Genomic DNA, 16,891 nt, shown 5'->3' on the forward strand with positions numbered 1-16,891 from the left:
CCTCTTGAATCACTTCCCCGGGCTCTAATTTGTGATTATCTGGGTGGCTGGTTACATTCCAGTTTTTGAGAAATGACCTTTCCTTTAAATTAACATCAGATGATGGTACAGCGCATCCAGTTACAGATAATTATAAGATGATCTTTTAAAGGATGTTCAAAAACACGTCAGGCGAAAGAGAAGATAAATTGGTCTTGTTGTGTCCATTTACCAAATTCATTTGCCCTTCCAGTGGCATGCGCAGTTCAGTGATCACGGGTTACCTTCTACCAAATCTTCCATGGTGCAGGGGATATCCCCAAACCTTGGATTTACAAAAAAAGATTTCATATTCTGTGTCTCACCACAATCACCCTTGTCATTTCCTGTTGAGTACCTCCCCTTCACTGGCTTATATTTACACCTGCTGACTTGGCAAGGTCAGTTCAGGGTGGCATATTTCCTATTCGCTGTAGCACTGAGCTGCTTGGTTGCCTTGATTTCCACACTGACAATAATGACAAGGTTGTCTGCTCAGTTCTGCCACACCTCATTGCATGTGGTAGTGGGTGTTTCACTCAGTGCTTCTGTTGACATAATGAAGGAACTGTAGCATTTCAGACACTTAACTGAAGGGGGGGGGGGGGGGGTCTGACTATGAAGGTGGTGCCTTTACTGTTCACCGAGAATAGCAAGAATAAACAGCTGGGCTCAAATCAGCTCAGTCTTACAACCTCTCATCTATTTTTACTTCAATTTTTGTGGAAGAAATGTTTTACTATTAAACTATTTTTACCATCAGTATAAATGACAGAATCCAATCTGTTGTTTAATCTTGACGTATTCAATATCCGTTCTTCAAAATCAAGTTTTCATGGAGGTTGGGGAGGGAGGAACATGTATTTCACATTCTGCTATACAGATTATCTGTAATGGGCCTGCATTCGTGTGTAATGTTTGCCAATACAGCCTTTCCTAATTTGATTACACTGAGAGCTTTATCTAAAAAAGCCCCATCTGATTAAAAGAAATTTAGGGCTCCCTTTGTCTACAGCAGAGCAGCTTTTTATTGAGCAGTTAAGTGCTGTTTGAGAGGGGAAAAAAGTGCACATCTTTACTAATGTGTTCATAATGACCTATACCTGGAATGCCGCACTAGTGACTACACCAGTAATCTTAACTTCAAATATAGCAGCATCCAACAAAGAAAATATACAAACTCACCCTTATTTCTGTGTGGTTACACTGAATCTACTGATAGATATGAGTATGAAATGCAGCACAGTCTCAACTGTACATTCTAAGCAAATGCAAGTTTCTTCACTTTAAATAAGTAATACATCTTCATTCACATACTAGCCAGCTGTGCCTTATGAGCTATAGTGTGTTTGAATCAGCCAACTGTGCCCTGTTGGGTGGGGCCATGTAAGCATATGTATATGATATGATATGTATATGATATAGACCATGAGTGCTCTTACAAGGCTGAACGTGCAGCATACATGTGTTCTTGGATCCTAGAACATTCTGGACTGGTGAGATTATGCATTTTTAAGATCTAAAAGATATGTAAGTGTTGGTTGAGACGCTGTATTTCGAAGAAGGGGTGACACTGACTTGGCTGTTGCACCTCTCTTCCCCCGTTGGGCTCAGTTGTGACATTAAAAGGGACCACTTGAATTTGAATGTTGTTGATGGCACAACCATCACAGCCATCACAAGGTCAAAGAACCCTACACTGCACAGCTAATTCTGTGTACCCACATATAGACTTTCATGCACATTGTGGTTGTTACGCAAGTGTTTTTAATAAAACCCAAATCAGTGTAAGTTTTATGCACTACGTAAACATGTGTGTACATACAGGCATTAGGGCCACCTACAGGAAAGTGGGAGCAAGAATCATAATATTGTATAAGGTAATCATAATCATTAAGTCACAATGTTGTGTAAAACGTGTCACTCACAGGTAACGGCAAAGTGCATTGGAATTAGATTGGTTAACCTGTTTCTCAGCTTAGTCTCCGTCTCTAAAATCGCCCTTCTTTTGTATTGTTCTGTTTTCAGAATTGCACGTTCACTTCCATTGGCTTTAATTGTGTCTGCTCTCTGGCCCTTACAAACGTAATTCCATTATTCCATGTGTGCTGCAGCTGTAATTGACTTTATTACCCGTAGTACATGATTGTAAGATACGGTCAAACCATAATACAACAACAGGGAAACTGAAAGAGAGGTTTTCTTTTGTCCTTGGGGTATTTTTCTGTCCATTTATCTTGCAGATGTCCACTGAATTTCTGCAATACAATTCCCACCCATTGCCTACCATTCTTTCATAGTTCTGTGCAATACAGAAGAGTGGTGCTTTGCCCCCAGCAATGTTTTCCTTAAGGTGTCGGATTTCAAGTGTTTAGCTTGTCTGCTGTCAAAAAGGGACACAGAGATGGGCATTGCTGGCCTCCAATCATCCAGCTTCCTCACTTCCACGATGTCCGCTTCTCGCTCATTCAGCTGCTTTTTCTGTGGGTAGGTCATACTGCAGGGACACACCCGAAGGACCACTGGTCATATACATTAAATGCAGACCAATAAAATAATGCAGGCAGGGCCTTAGGTATGGGAAGTTTTTTTTTTTTTCTTTTTTCATTTCTCTACCCAAAACTGGATGTGTACTGCTATACATGTGTGTACAGCATGACATGAAACATATTTGACCTGAACATGTCAAATGTAGATGTCATACAGTCAATGCACCATAAAATATATTACGTAAAAAGATCTATTGATTTGCATAAAAAATTCTTCAAATTTCAACAATGATCTACTGTTATGTATTATATTAGTAATAAGTATATACTATGTATATGTGTCTGTCTCATGGTGTCATTTTTTAATTTAGTTCATTATGTATTTGAATATTGCACTATGCTGATGCTTTCAGTACAGTATGAATGGTGATATACACTTCCTTTCATGAGTTATACTCTCTATCCATGCGGTTATATTCCCTCAGGGCTTGTATGTCTATCATTCTGGCAAAATGCATTGCCATCACCTGAGTACAGGTAGATCCTACAAGAGTGCCCCTTCCACACTGCCCCAAGAGTCTTTCAGCATTTCAAGCCAGGTTGCTATCTACAGATACTTACCCTGGGGGAACAGTCAGACCCTGGAGAGGAATGAATGTGTCTCCCTTTAATGTTGCGGATGACCTAAATAAAAACATAATTGTCCATAAGCATTTGTAATGACAAAATAATAAGGAAGTATCACAAGTGGGCCTTCACTGACAATTAATCATATAGTTGTATGTATCATTCTAAAAACACCAGCCAAAACTGTGGACATTCCAAGAGATCACTGTAACTTTAGTATAAAGCCTTTAAAAGCAGAGACTGACTTTGCAGAGAACTGGAAGTTAATCCCCCTTATAATGTTAATGATCTCGTATTATTAATGTCTAGCACACCACTTTAACCTTATGTCCATGTTATTGCAAAAGGCATTTCAAAAACAATTTTCCCTAGTTATATAGTGATATAAATGACACCTAGAATAACAGAATATATGTTAATAATTATACCAGTTTTGTGCTCTAATAATACACCAATGGCAGCTAAAAATCCACTGTAGGTCATCCAGACTTGTGCGCTTCACAGAGTCCATCTAAGTTTTTCCAAGGGTATCTGCTTATGTGACAGGCAACAGCACCACCTGCTGGCTGTGTGGAGTGCTTCATGTTCTGCCTCTACATTTGTACATCATGTTTTAATTAGTGTTTCAAGATGAGAATTTTTGGAAATGTGCTTATTGAGCATTGATGATAAAGGGATTAAATGTAAGAATATGACAAATATTCACATTCGTAATCTGTAAGAATAATACAAGTGTTACTGTACATAATGTGCAGTGTGCTATGAGTCTCTTATCTGTTTCTTTGTCAGTCTGGCTGTGAAGGGGAGCCTTCAATTGTCCCAAAAAACAAGTAAATTGTTTAAGCAATGCATTAATTATTTTTATATTGCTAAATGTGTGTACATTTACTGGAAGTGAATTGCCAAATATACTAACAACAAATCTCATTTCATCATTTTCTTTTAAAACAGGTTAATTGTGATCTGACAATGTCTGCATACTTGTGTGTGATGATTGTTTATGTGGACTGGCCATTGGCTAATGAGCTTCATGTATCTAATCAACAGGCTTTTTAAATACAGGCGTGTGGCTTGAGAAGAACTCCCTTTTGTAAGCAGTGCTCAGAATTGTTCTGGTTTGTTGTGTTTTTTTTTTTTAAACAAATTATTTGGGTTTTGCATTTTTGTTCCTTTGTTTTATGTGTGGTGCATTGGTCAGCACTGTTATGCTGGCTTTAATGGTTTAGTTTTCTAATTTAATTATTCTCTGTAGTTTGGTGTGGTACAAAGTTTGCAGCACTTACCCAAAACCTACAGTTGGCAATGAAGATCCGTATTTGTAAAAGTCAGCGCTGTACTCTGGAGAAATGCAGGGTGTTGTGCCAGCAGCCATGCTGCAATAAGACTTCACTGCAGCAATGGAACAGAAGAAATAAAATAATTGTGTCTTATAAGAAATGCTACACTCTTTGTTGCCATATTGACATGCAAAACCAGATCCATTCCCTAATTATCTTGACGGGTACACAAGACAGACTGCACTTTTTTATTTTGATTTTGAACTCAAAACACTAGTGTACTGAAAGACTTCAAAAAGAGCTCTACAACACAAAGAATGAGGAATTGTAAAGAACATTTCTGTGAGGTGTGCACATCTCTTCTGTCATGAAAAGCATAATAATTTTGATACAATCTATGTTACAAGACTCACCCTGCTTTTTTCTGCCAAGCATGAACTCTAAAGTCCTTTCAGAAGAACTCTGCAAGCTTCTATAGTGGTGAGTCCCATCAATTTTGCACCTTTTGCCCACATGGTAAGTTGAAGGCTGTCCAAAGTTGGGATAAAACGTCCATTCAGACTGAGACACCATGTTAGCATCTACAAAAAGGAATATTTCATTTTCAATCTTCTAAGTATTTCAAAAACTGAAATGAATAAGTTACAGCAAAGCAGAGAAGCAACTGGAGTGGATTCTGCAAGTCATCACAAACCAGACTCACCCTTGTATGTCAGAGACAGGTTATTTAAAAGTTTTGGAACAAGGATTTACACTCTAGTACTTTAAACTCTTATCAGTCGCTGAAATTCTGTCTCTGGGACTTCAACTCTGCAATGATTTCAATAGAAATGACAACCACTAGAAAGGAACACAGAGTGCTTAGTATGTGAATAAGGGGCATTAGTGCGGTGTAGTGGTAAGGAGAAGGGCTCATAAAGGCTCACAAAAGGTTACTACCCTGCCAGGGTTCTACCCTTGGGCAAGGCATTTAACCAAAAAATACCTCAGTAATTATCCAGCTGTATAAATGGGTAAGATGTAAAAAATGTAACCTATGTAAGAGCATTTGCTAAATGACAATAATTTAATAATGATCTTTTGTTTATCACCATTCCTTCCTTCCTTTCCTGCTAAGAATTTTTGTTTGCCTTTCATAAATTTCAGCCTAAGGATGCCTCAGTGCCTTACATCTATCTTAGAGTCTGCAAGAGTCACAGGAAAAAAGAAGACAGTTTGGTTCAGTAAGGTGTTGGCTGAAGGCCAACTATTACTATGGGACCTGATCTTTCCTTTGCTTCATCTAGACTTAGTAATTATCTCCTTTTCTTGTTGCTTTAACTTTTACAGAACTTTGATGACTTTCTGTAAACTGAACCCCTGCAGGATGTCACTGCATGTGGTAAAACAGTCATCACTTTCCAAATGTGCACAGTAACACTTCAGATTACTGGTTTAGTTCTGGTGATGCAACAATGCAAGGACAGAACTTCAGAAGAATCTGGCATGCTAATGACCACAGGTATAGCACAGGGGGTCTGTGAAGAGTTCAGGCATTCATTGTGGCATCACATGCTGTAGCACTGGCTACAAAAGCAATGAGGAACCGATAATCTGTACCAGGTCAACCAGCTTTGGCTTTTACTCCGGGCTCCAGAGATATTACCACCCAACAGTACACACATGCACAATACTGTATATGTAATATTGTATATGCATTAAATATATGCTTTTATAGGGTTTGAAATGATCTGCTGAGAATCTTCAGCCAATACACAAAGCTTAACTCTAGTTACCATTTTTGTGGAAAAACTCAGACCAGAGAGACGTCATACCCAGCGGACAGCCCTTGAGTGGAAAATACATCCCTCAAACAACATGAAAAGCAAAGCTGAGCAGTCTCTGCTGAAAGCACTAGGTGACCATTACAGCCGATGGCAGGCTGCCTTGTTCAGTGAGTGACATGAAGCAAGTCACACTGCGTAACTTTCAACAGGAGATGAAAATCCTGTTCAGCACAGTATAGCATGCTCTGGAGTAAAATGCTGCGGATGATTTAAGAGATGCTAGTACTGAGAGGAAAAAAGACAAGAAAAACACCATTCTTACAGCTAACAATAGGATTGAAGTGACAACAGCCAGTCCTCAAGCCAGAATCACGTTACCTGCTGTGCATATCCTGTTAACTTTTGTAGAGTGTTAACCATGTTGCATTTTTTTTGTTTTACCACTTGTGCAATAAATAGAAATTGTGGCACATCTCTAAGCACAAACCTAAGATGTAAATGCTCACAATATGATTTTATCTTCTCTAACAGCTGAGAAAAGAACAATGGCTGTAAATTAAGAATAAAATAATAAGGAAAAAAAGAAACCTTTCTGACAGGGTCAGACATCCAGTCTCAGTACTGCCACTCCGGTGCTAGTTCTGAGTTGGCCATTCAAAACAAAATAACCTTAATTAATGAAATGAATTTATTGACAAAAAAACAGGCATCACAATGTTGGGCACAGACCATCTTTGCCATTTAATTTGAGAAGTACAGCTCCATCCTACTTGTCAGACATTTTACGCTGTTCAATTAAATGTTAAATAAATGGGCTAAAAGACTTAAAAATTGGATTTTGCTGTTGATTTGGATTCCTTGGGCCCTTAAACAGTACTAGAACCAAGGTACATCCACATCTGAGTTGCAGTTATAAAATAATTGATTTTTACAGGAAACATCAGAAACAAACATTGCTGTAAATTGACACTATCTATGCAACCGTTTCACATTTTCAAATTTTCACAAAAAATATATTTGAGGACACCATCATCACCTTATTCCATCTGATAAAATGGCAGCAAGCTCTGGGAGGTTTGGTGTCGAAACCTCTTCTTCTTAGGACACATGACATAGAATGTGTTGACAACAGTATGATAAAAATGGCAACCTGCCAAATGTCATTTTAATTTGTCATTTATTTTATGTTTTCATGTCTATAATATGGATTAATTTCTTTTTAAATTATTAATGGAATTGTCTTCTTGACAATCAGATAACTAATTCCAACTCATGTCATGAGGAATTATTCATTTTATTAACTGTATTCCCAAAAAATGTTTGGGTCTAGTATTCATCAACTGCCCTGTATGCTTGAATCATCATCAGTGCGCTGTGAAAAGGTTGCACTAATTGGTTTGACCTGTGAATCAATATGCATATTGAATCACTTTACTAATAAGTGTACATCTCTTCTGTATGGTGCACATTTAGCATTTGTGACCTTTTCAGATAGGTGCTTTACTTGTATGAGAATTTGTACCTTTGCATCTCATTTGTAATCGTTTGTTAGAATGCAATCATTTACAGCACATTCATGCATTACGTCCTACTGTACATTTTTAGATGCAGACACACACACACACGTTAATCTGGTGAAAAAACGAATGGTTACTGTCAGTCAAATGAGCTTTGCTAACCAAAGCCAAATCACTTACGTGGAAATGACCTCAGCAGCCTGGTTTCACTCGGGAACCGAATCATTTTGATTTCCGGAAAGGGGGCGTCGCTGTAGCGGGGTTGAGGTAGCCAGCGCAGGCGTGACTTCCAGTCAAGGTCACACCTTCGATTAAGCAGATGAGGGAGGTGAAACTTCAGCCATGCAAAAGTGCCACCATTAATCTGCATACTGTACAGCAGAAACAGGCTCACTCTCTTTCATCTTTCCTTTCATGAGCTGCCAAGAGCAGATACTGAAGCATTCAGTTCAGCAGTAAGTTGAGAGGGTTCTGGGTGCACTTGCGTTGGCTGACATTATGACACAATAACATCTTGTGAGTGGGTGAATCACACCATTGACTCAGAGCTGTTAAAAGACTGTTACAGCTACCCCACAAGATTAGCGGGAAACAGGAACTGACCAAGTCTGATTCTTGGCCACAGGACATATATTACATTTCAAATGTGCTCTTTTTACAGACTGCGCCACAGGGAGTTTAAAAGGGGGGGGGGGGGCACTGTGTTCAGGGTTATTGCTCTGACCAGTCTCTCTGTTCCCTAATATGAGATGCAATTATTTGAAGAGGCCTGCAAACTACAGACCTCTGGATAAGTCCTAATAGACATTATTTTTGATAACTGGTGTATTTTAAAAAACTATGGTTATAAAGATATGTGTTCAGTGTGATCACCTAGGAAACAGAACAGGGGAACTGGGGATGAAGACCAAGGACACTGCAGCCTGTGAGTTGAGTGTGACACCACAGGGGAAATCATTGCGCCTATCTGATGCCGCACTGACAGGACCTCCTGGAGGAGAGAGGCCTGCTTCAAGTATCTTTAGAAATTGGGAGCGAATCAGATTATCCCTTGCGTATATCTAATCACTGAACTGATGAGGGAGCAGCACACTTTCATTTCAAGCTGAGGACACACTTCTTTAAAATCACAGTCACTCCTTTCTTCCCATTGCAGCTTCTTAACCATTCATGTTCCATGTAATGCCTTTTATCACAGACATGGGAATCACAGGAAGTAATTTGCATGTTTATTCAAAAACCACTCTTCAATATGCAGCGCAAGAAGCTCTTTACATCCTTATATCACCAATTAAACAGCATAAATGAGACAAAGAGGATCCATAAAAGTCTTCATTTTACACATGAGAATTGAATTCTGGCATGTTTTCCATGGCTACTGGTTATCCCCTTCAACTATTTACCTCTCTTGTAAGAAATACACTTTCTTCACTAGCAGGTGCTTATTACTCTTTGCCTCATGTTGTTTTGTTTCAGCAAGCTGCTCTTAAATTGCATTTTGTGTTATACTGAAGGTTTGGTAATTGCTAATTAATGTCAGTGCACTGTGCATCTCTTGGTCACAGGAGCTCTACTAAAAGTGGCAGGTAAAAAGGAGAGGTGATTTTAAAGGACCTTTCTAAAGATCCTATAACACTTTTCAGAGGAGAAGCTTTCCATACCTAGAAACAAGTCTTTTTAGAGTTTTGTTTCTATGAAGCAATAATGATGTGCACGTGATGATGTGATGATTTCATTGGGGTAATGCTGAGAGGGCATGTACAGATTTGTTGTAGCCTCCTTAAATTTGAGCGTAGTTTGTCCTCTATCAGACTACATTAATTACTTTGCTTGCAGTTGAAACTGGGTCTTGTGATTTGTTTTTAACAAAATATTTTTTTTGTTCTCTAACATTCTCGGTTAAGAGGCAGTCCCTCGCCAGAAACAGATGATGAATGATCCCTGTGGTCTGTTGTACAGTATATTGCCATAACCAATAATCCCATCATCCTCCTGCAGTCACTTACTCTGTGAGGTTAGGCTCAATGTGCTGTATGTGTGGCCTGTAGACCGCTTCTTGTCCGTGCCCATGAGGGAGGTAACGTCTGCCATGGGGTTTAAGGGGCTGGTCTGTCACCCCACCATGCTTCAAAAGTGCAGAGAGGGGCCAATTCTGGAGCTCCGCTGGAGGGGATTTACCCACAGGGTAAGTGCCTGTAGATCGATTTAATGATCACTATGAGGCTAAAAAGCCTCAATGAATTTTCAATATTATGTGACACTTTTGGTGACTCGGTATGCTTAAGGTCCTCCTATGGCTACATAACATACTGCAAGCATGACATGATACCTGATGTAAATATTCAGTCATTATCATTTCTTCCCATTGTCATAAAGCAAGATTAAGCGTGTAACTTTCCTCGCTTAAGTTACATTATTTTTATAAGACATTAACTGACATATATGGTGGTACAGTTTGGTATTTTCCATGTCACATTGAAATAGCAATTTGTGTTAATGGACAGACATAGTACTATCATGTCAAAACATCATGTTCTGCGTTCAGTGGAGCTTATTTGTGTAAGTGTCATTATGTTACTGCGATTATGAGGACACTGATGTTAGGTAGGTTTGCCTGGGGAATATTCTTTGGTGTAAATTAGTGCACTGCATCTGTACCATTGTGTTGAACAGCAGGGAACTGCAGTGTGGGGGTTGCTATGACCGTATTTGTGTTAAAGTGTTCAGATATAGCATTTCAACCACCGTTTAGAAAGTTAGCCATCCTTATGTGCACATTTATTTAGTTTACATTTCAAATTAAGGATATAGTTTACAATCCGATTAACAAATTAAGTTGGTTAATTAATTTGTCATATAAATCACTTTTTCGTGTACACAATAAAGATAAGTCTAATTACAACTAGTAGCTTTTTTTAAATGGACATAATACTGTTCGAAACTTATACGGGAGTGGTATATGACACCTTCAAGCAATATAATTAAATAACGTTACTAAATATTGAACAATATGAGAATAGTAAAATACCAGCTATGTACAGTAAGCTTTCCTAGGTAAATCAAAAACACGTTCTCTTGACAGACATAGTGTAATCTGGCTAGAGAACAAAGCTGCATTACCTTGATGGCGATGTACTTCGTCCGCTTCGCGCATTTATATGAAACGGTGACGTAAAGACTGGTTTAAACTTCAGGAACTAAAATAACATGAGGAAATCAATCTGTAACCTTAACTGTAGGAAGTTAACTGGTTGAATGAAGTTATAAACAACCCGTGGTAGCTAAGAAGAATCGAACTGTAAAAAACCAAGGGCAAAGAGGTAGCACTTGAAAAACTTGTTTAATCAGGCGTTCTCGGTCGCCCTGGAAACGGCGAAGGGCTCACTGGGGTAAAACATTTTGAGTGGTGATTACTCTTCAGATTCGCTGGCTGCACGTAAATTCATGTTGTATTGTTATACAGGATTTTTCACGAATACAGTAACGACTTTTTGTTTAAAAAGCGAGGATATCGAAGCTTGGACCCAAAAAACTCTTATCCAAACTCTCAAATGAGATGGTATCTGTGGCACTTCTAACTTTAACAATTGTAATTAACATGTGTACTTGTAGAGGTTAGGTTTCTGCGTTTCTTGCCCATGATGACTACGGCATGACAGATATATGACGTTACATGTTTGAAAATGTATAGTTCATACAAGGCACGTCAATAAATGATAATGTGATTTTTAAAAATCAGGTCATTTCCAGTGCATATTTCATCCGTAGCCAGTAAAAATATTTCACCTAAAGTAATCGTGCTTGACTTGCAGTTTTACCCAGAAGTGCTCAACTTGTCAACATAATTTTAAGCGTCCTCTAGTGGTGATGGGTGCACAGACGCATGCTCAGTGACAACGAAAATGGGAAATTTAGCCACAAGGTGGCGGTAAAAGATCATATGACAGAACGGAAGGCAGTTCCCTCAAAGGTATAACCTCTCCGAAAGGAGAGCTTTGGGGGTATTTTAAAGTTGTCGTTGTCATTGTAATGCTATCCCCTCCACGTCAATATGATCTGTGACGTCAGCTTTGCAATTAAACAAGTGCAAGTTAAAAATGCTTTCAACATCCTTTTGTTAGCCCTGTGTGGTGGCTTCTCATCCTGAAAAGGAGTAAAGATTATCCTACATGAATACATAAATAAACTTGCTGTAGGTGTACTATTGTCTCTGAAAGGGTATTGCAAGATTCATGAAGATAATCACTCATATGAACCTGCTGGAAAGCTTGGAACCCAGAAATTATGCACCAATTGTATCCAAGATATAATTCCAGTAAATGGAGAAGAACTGAGAAAATGTTTTATTCACACCTGCCAGGCTGTGTTACTAGTTGGTTTGAAGCTGGAGAAACTGTAGTTAACCCACTGCAACAGCTCTATAAAATTGCAATAAAAAAACTTTAGAGAGGAGTCCCACTCCATACCACCACAATAATATTATTTTCAAGTATATTTTTCTCAGTTTCAGCAGCTTCAGATTTTACTCCAGTGTCTGCCTTGATGACTAGTGCAAAATGTTAACCCTTTGAAATCCCTGCTCATTTTTAAAGTTGTTCTGCTGAGTGAAGCAGATGCACCATGGAGGTTATCAAGAAGAGTAGTGTTATGAGGAACACTGTGTAACTGCTGATTGCACATTACTGTCAGAAACGGATCGCAAGGGTGAGTGGGCCTCAAGCTTCATGCTGAGGCTGGACAGCTTGATGGAATCTCAGGAAAAAGATTCAAGGACTGTCAGAGCTTCTTGGCCATCTTTTCTTTTGCAGTGAGTCATGTTTTTCCGAAGTCTTGGAAAAAGTTTAGGGTAGACAAAAAATCGACCTGAATAGCTATTTAGATGTGTCAGAATGCAAAGTTCTCATACACTTGAAAAAATGATTTGATTAAAATGAAGCTTTCAACTGGGCATAGAAACTGTGAAACCCACAACTGACCACAATGTGTTAGCACTACTACTGTTTCTTACAATAACATATTGTAAGAACGTATAACGTATATACTCTCTTAGGGCAGGTCAACATTGAGACAAGCTGAGCAGTAATGGATATTCACTCCATATAGACACCAGGTCTGGGAACATAGAGGTAGCACTGCTTTCAGCTTGCAAGTCCCTCTATGACATGAAACATCCAGGAATGAACACCAGACACATTAGTATGTTTTTTTTTTTTTTTTTTTTTGGTCATCATTGTTGTTGTTTATGACAACTGAATGTATATCGATAGAGATGAACCAATCCATGGCATGGATTCATCTCTATCGATAGAGCCATTACCTTGTATGGACGTTCTCTGTTTATCCAAGCAATCTGTGGATAGCTTGTCTGTACAATAAACGTTAACAGTCTGTATTTGTTATAGCAACTTTTAATCAGATATTTTAATTAACTTTATGAAACACACACAAGTTATGCCACGTGCCTATATCCATGCCAGTTAGAAAAGAAAGTTCGAACGTCGCCCAAATAATTGCAGAAATCAGTGTGGTGTCTTGATTTATCTGCGCTTATGGAAGACATTTCTGGAAGACATCTCAACCAAATGGAAAAAAAAAATATAGCAACTTAATAATATGGTCAATTATATTGAATCAGAACACTTTGTTCTTATGTCGTTAAATAATCAGGTGTAATAAATTCCTGAGCAATACATCGAAAGACATGAAGGCAAGGGTAAGTCACTGGCCCTTTAAATCCACCTGTTGGCTGACGCCGCCTGCGCCTTTTGTGTGGAGGATCTATAGGTTAACTGCGGTTTGAGGAGAGCGCTTATTACCTGTTATGTTAGCTGGGAAGAGTTGCTGAGCTCATGTTTAAAATCCTTAATCGGCGCCACTTTTTTGTCGTGTCGCAGAATGGATTACCTGTTTTCCTCAGCTGCCTTCCACATACCCGGACTGTTCTGAGTACACTATCTCCTGGAACGCATCACATCTACTTCGGGATATTACTGGGACCAATATGTTTTGATAAGATTGCATTTTCCTGCTTTTTAGGACCGAAAAGAAATTGACCATTCTTTGAATAGTATCATTATGTCATTCTTATTCCAGAATCGATTTCATCTGTAGGCTTTTAAAATTCTGCGTTCGAGAGTGAAACTTGCGTACCCGTTGTTGGAGGCGATCTGCAACAATTTGTTGCAGGCATTATGACGATGCTTGGCTGGTCTTTTGCGGCTGTTGAACCGTAATTTTATGTTTCCCTCCGAAACCTCTCTGGGATAATTTCCACGGGTTCATTTCAATTATGTTTACTTTTGCTGCCTTTTGCTATATGCTCTCTTTGGTTCTCTGTGCGTCCTTGATCTTCTTTGCAATTTGGCACGTAAGTGTAAATTTCACTTTCTCTTCTTGTCAGTTACGTATTAACGTATAGCATCTTAAATAAGGAATATTGGACAGCTTACTGTGCCCTAATCCACGTGTCATCATATTATTTTAATGTTAAAATATTTACTTGTGAAAAGGACGGCTTTGCACCTTGCATATTGCTGCGTCTTTCCTCTAACACCATTCCTAAAATTATTTTACGACGCATGGATAGTACAGCTGAGCTGACGAAATATTTCATTATGAAATGCTGTGACTAACAGTTATCTGTCATCTGTGTCCAGTCCTGAATAGAATACATGTTCCGTCCGATAAGATCAACAGTTCACTTTGTCACATAATACACAAACGCGGGGGATTTTTATTTTTAACCCGATTGTTGTTTGTGATTGTGCGAAAGAGAATAGTACTCTTTCTTAAGTGTTTTGGAAGACTCGTTTCATTTCCCGAACAGTTACTGTGGCTCTAATACAGTCCCGCGGCATGTTCGCCCTGTTAATCAAAGCTAAAATTTAATGCAGCCAGTATTTTTGTGAAGCGACAGGACCTCGCAAAAGGGATGTCCTTTTTTGGTATCTGTCAGCTTCCAGTTTAAAAGGTAACACAAATCGTTTGCTGACGGGACAAAGCATTCTCCTTCTGTTTTTGTATACGGAAATTATCATAAGGAACGGGTCATTGCACCTGACAATAACTTGACATACATACATTAATTGATGTGATTGCGGCTATTACCCCATCCAGAACTAAATTCTTTCAACGATTTACTATACAGACGCGTTGTTTTGGATCGTATTTCTGTACCATTTCGGTGTGCTTCTTTGCTGTCCACAATAAACCCAAACAGTGACAAAATTAAGCTTTGGAGTTAAAGATTCTCTGCAGTGCTGAATCCCTGTCACAAAGAATGACAACGACCCTACGCAAAGTATCTTGATATGGCTCAGACGCTCGGAAGACGCTATCGGGGGTTGGTTTAAGCTAAGTTCTGGCAAGGCTCCGCAGTTTGTGCTCAGGGCCTCCCTTTGCGTAGCAACAGACCCCGAAAAAAACCGACACGCGCATTTATCACGATGTCATTTAAGCGCTCCTGATTTCAGAGAAAGGCAGTAATTCTTTGGATGCGAGCCTTTTACCTCAGAATGACGGCACAAATTTTATTCTTTACCGTGATTGCCTTTTATTCATGCGGTGCACTGCTAACCTTGAATTATCCAGTTGCTTCATTTCATTCACTCCAGCACAAAATACAGCGCTGCTTTACAAACCAGCTCCTGGAGCTCACATGTATTTAAGGAAAGTGAATGCATGGTAATTGGCTTACTCCCACTGAAAACTGTATTAAATAAATGAACCTTGACCATACGATATTTATTGCCCAGAAGGTAGCAGTTAAATATGCTGACATAACATAGAATCACTGCATATGCTGTTCGGTTTTGCCTGGTTGAGTTGTTTTTAATCCCCTGACACCGTGCTCTTGTCACAAACAAAATTCTCATTATAGGCGGAATTTTCAAAGGGAGAATGGTACTACATTTGTGCATTTTGTTGCCTCTTTGTGGTATATTCAAATGTGTCCTTCAAAAGTGACTGCACTGAACACAGTTGGGACAGCATGGATACGTTTAGAGTGCCCAGTTATGACAGTTACGTCACTAATAACTCACTCAGAGCATCCAGACATGTCACTCTGGATGAATTATGAGTGCTGTGTCAGAGACTTCTCTGACTGATGGATTATGCTCATTAAGCAGGAATGTCCAACAACTCATCACAGCGCCTGCCATTCCAGTGTCCCTGTCCACACACACGCGCACACACACACACTCGCTGGATTTCTTTGTTTAATATCCACGGGTCTGTCACTCCTTAGAGCTCCCTGGGGATAGCATCTTATGGCTGGTTTCCATCAGCTACATTCAATCATCAATATACAGTGCCCACGCTGCAAAGGCTGGCTGTAGGTGTGGTTGGGTCAAAAGTGGGTCACTCCAGGTCTAGTACTTGATGTGTGCCAGTGCATGAATATATATATGTTCAGCAGAAGTAGGTGCATTTGTGGAACCTATGACAGAGAGAGAAGCTTGGCACAATGGCAAGTAAATGGTGTAAAAGGTGGTGAAACATGGGAAAATGAAACTATTGAATATCTCACCATACAGAACAAAGAGTTCAGGAGGATATTAAAAATCAAAGCAGGACGATTTTTCCACCTAGTCACTGTAGCTATCTAGCTGTTAGTATGAGACCACAGTTTATTTTTTTTACTTCTTTTATTTATTTTTGAACTTGCTAGCTAGTGGCACTGGGTGCTAGTTGTTCACCATCTTGAGAGAAGCAGGATAGAAAAGGAGTAGACATCCGATGTCATTCCGTAGATGACTGCACCTCAAGATAATGTAAGGTAACGTTTCATTTATTTAGGTAGACCAGTATCTACAGGGGACGTCAACACAGTTTAACATGGCTGATGGAACTAAGCCATTCAAGGACACATGGGAGAATGTGATCATGTGTACTTCACATTCAGTGACAGTGTGCATTTTGAGTGGTTAAACGCTTCCAATCCACAGAACACATTCCCCACATGCTGGCAATGTACAATTATAAAACATATCATTAACGTACCTCATACAGTGTTCCCAGAAACCCTATGATTAATGGAAAAATCCCCAGTGAGGACATAATTGAGTAGCTTATTATGTTAAGGGGCATATGTTAAGTTAACAGAATTGGCTCTTAGCTGGCACATGGTGTTCCCATCTCTCTCTGTTGGTCATGCAAAGAAAAGATTCGTCCACTTCAAGGCACTAACTGTTTCC

The 16,891-nt window shown here is 39.2% G+C and overlaps 2 protein-coding genes across 4 annotated transcripts in view; one reads left to right on the forward strand and one right to left on the reverse strand.

Annotated features, from left to right (window-relative positions):
• Positions 1 to 1,848: 1,848 nt before the first annotated feature.
• LOC118792412 (spermatogenesis-associated serine-rich protein 1) lies at positions 1,849 to 10,848 on the reverse strand. The gene is made up of 8 exons (XM_036550254.1): positions 10,815 to 10,848; positions 9,701 to 9,857; positions 7,875 to 7,999; positions 4,825 to 4,992; positions 4,418 to 4,523; positions 3,129 to 3,191; positions 2,306 to 2,515; positions 1,849 to 1,858 (listed from the first exon to the last, which is right to left on the reverse strand). The coding sequence occupies exons 1-8, from the start codon at positions 10,846 to 10,848 to the stop codon at positions 1,849 to 1,851; spliced, it is 873 nt and encodes a 290-aa protein (XP_036406147.1).
• A 2,485-nt stretch (positions 10,849 to 13,333) lies between these two features.
• cnih3 (cornichon family AMPA receptor auxiliary protein 3) overlaps positions 13,334 to 16,891 on the forward strand; it is a 31,623-nt gene continuing 28,065 nt past the window's right edge. For 2 of the 3 annotated variants that reach the window (XM_036550066.1, XM_036550067.1), the window contains exon 1: positions 13,776 to 14,061. In XM_036550066.1, coding sequence (XP_036405959.1) covers positions 13,984 to 14,061 — 78 coding nt within the window. In that variant the 5' untranslated portion in view covers positions 13,776 to 13,983. Of the gene's footprint in view, positions 13,408 to 13,775; positions 14,062 to 16,891 lie in introns of those variants that run through there. The other variant, XM_036550068.1, reaches the window with a different exon arrangement.

Source organism: Megalops cyprinoides, chromosome 17 (assembly GCF_013368585.1).
Source record: "Megalops cyprinoides isolate fMegCyp1 chromosome 17, fMegCyp1.pri, whole genome shotgun sequence".
NCBI classification, from domain to species: domain Eukaryota; kingdom Metazoa; phylum Chordata; class Actinopteri; order Elopiformes; family Megalopidae; genus Megalops; species Megalops cyprinoides.

Coding starts and splice junctions, on each gene's coding strand:
- LOC118792412 (XM_036550254.1), bottom strand. CDS start 10,848: ATGCGCGAAGCGGACGAAGTACATCGCCATCAAG. Junction 4,993..7,874: donor GCTGCTGAGGTCATTTCCAC/GTAAGTGATTTG, acceptor TCCTTTTTGTAG/ATGCTAACATGGTGTCTCAG. Junction 2,516..3,128: donor GGTCTGACTGTTCCCCCAGG/GTAAGTATCTGT, acceptor GTGTCCCTGCAG/TATGACCTACCCACAGAAAA.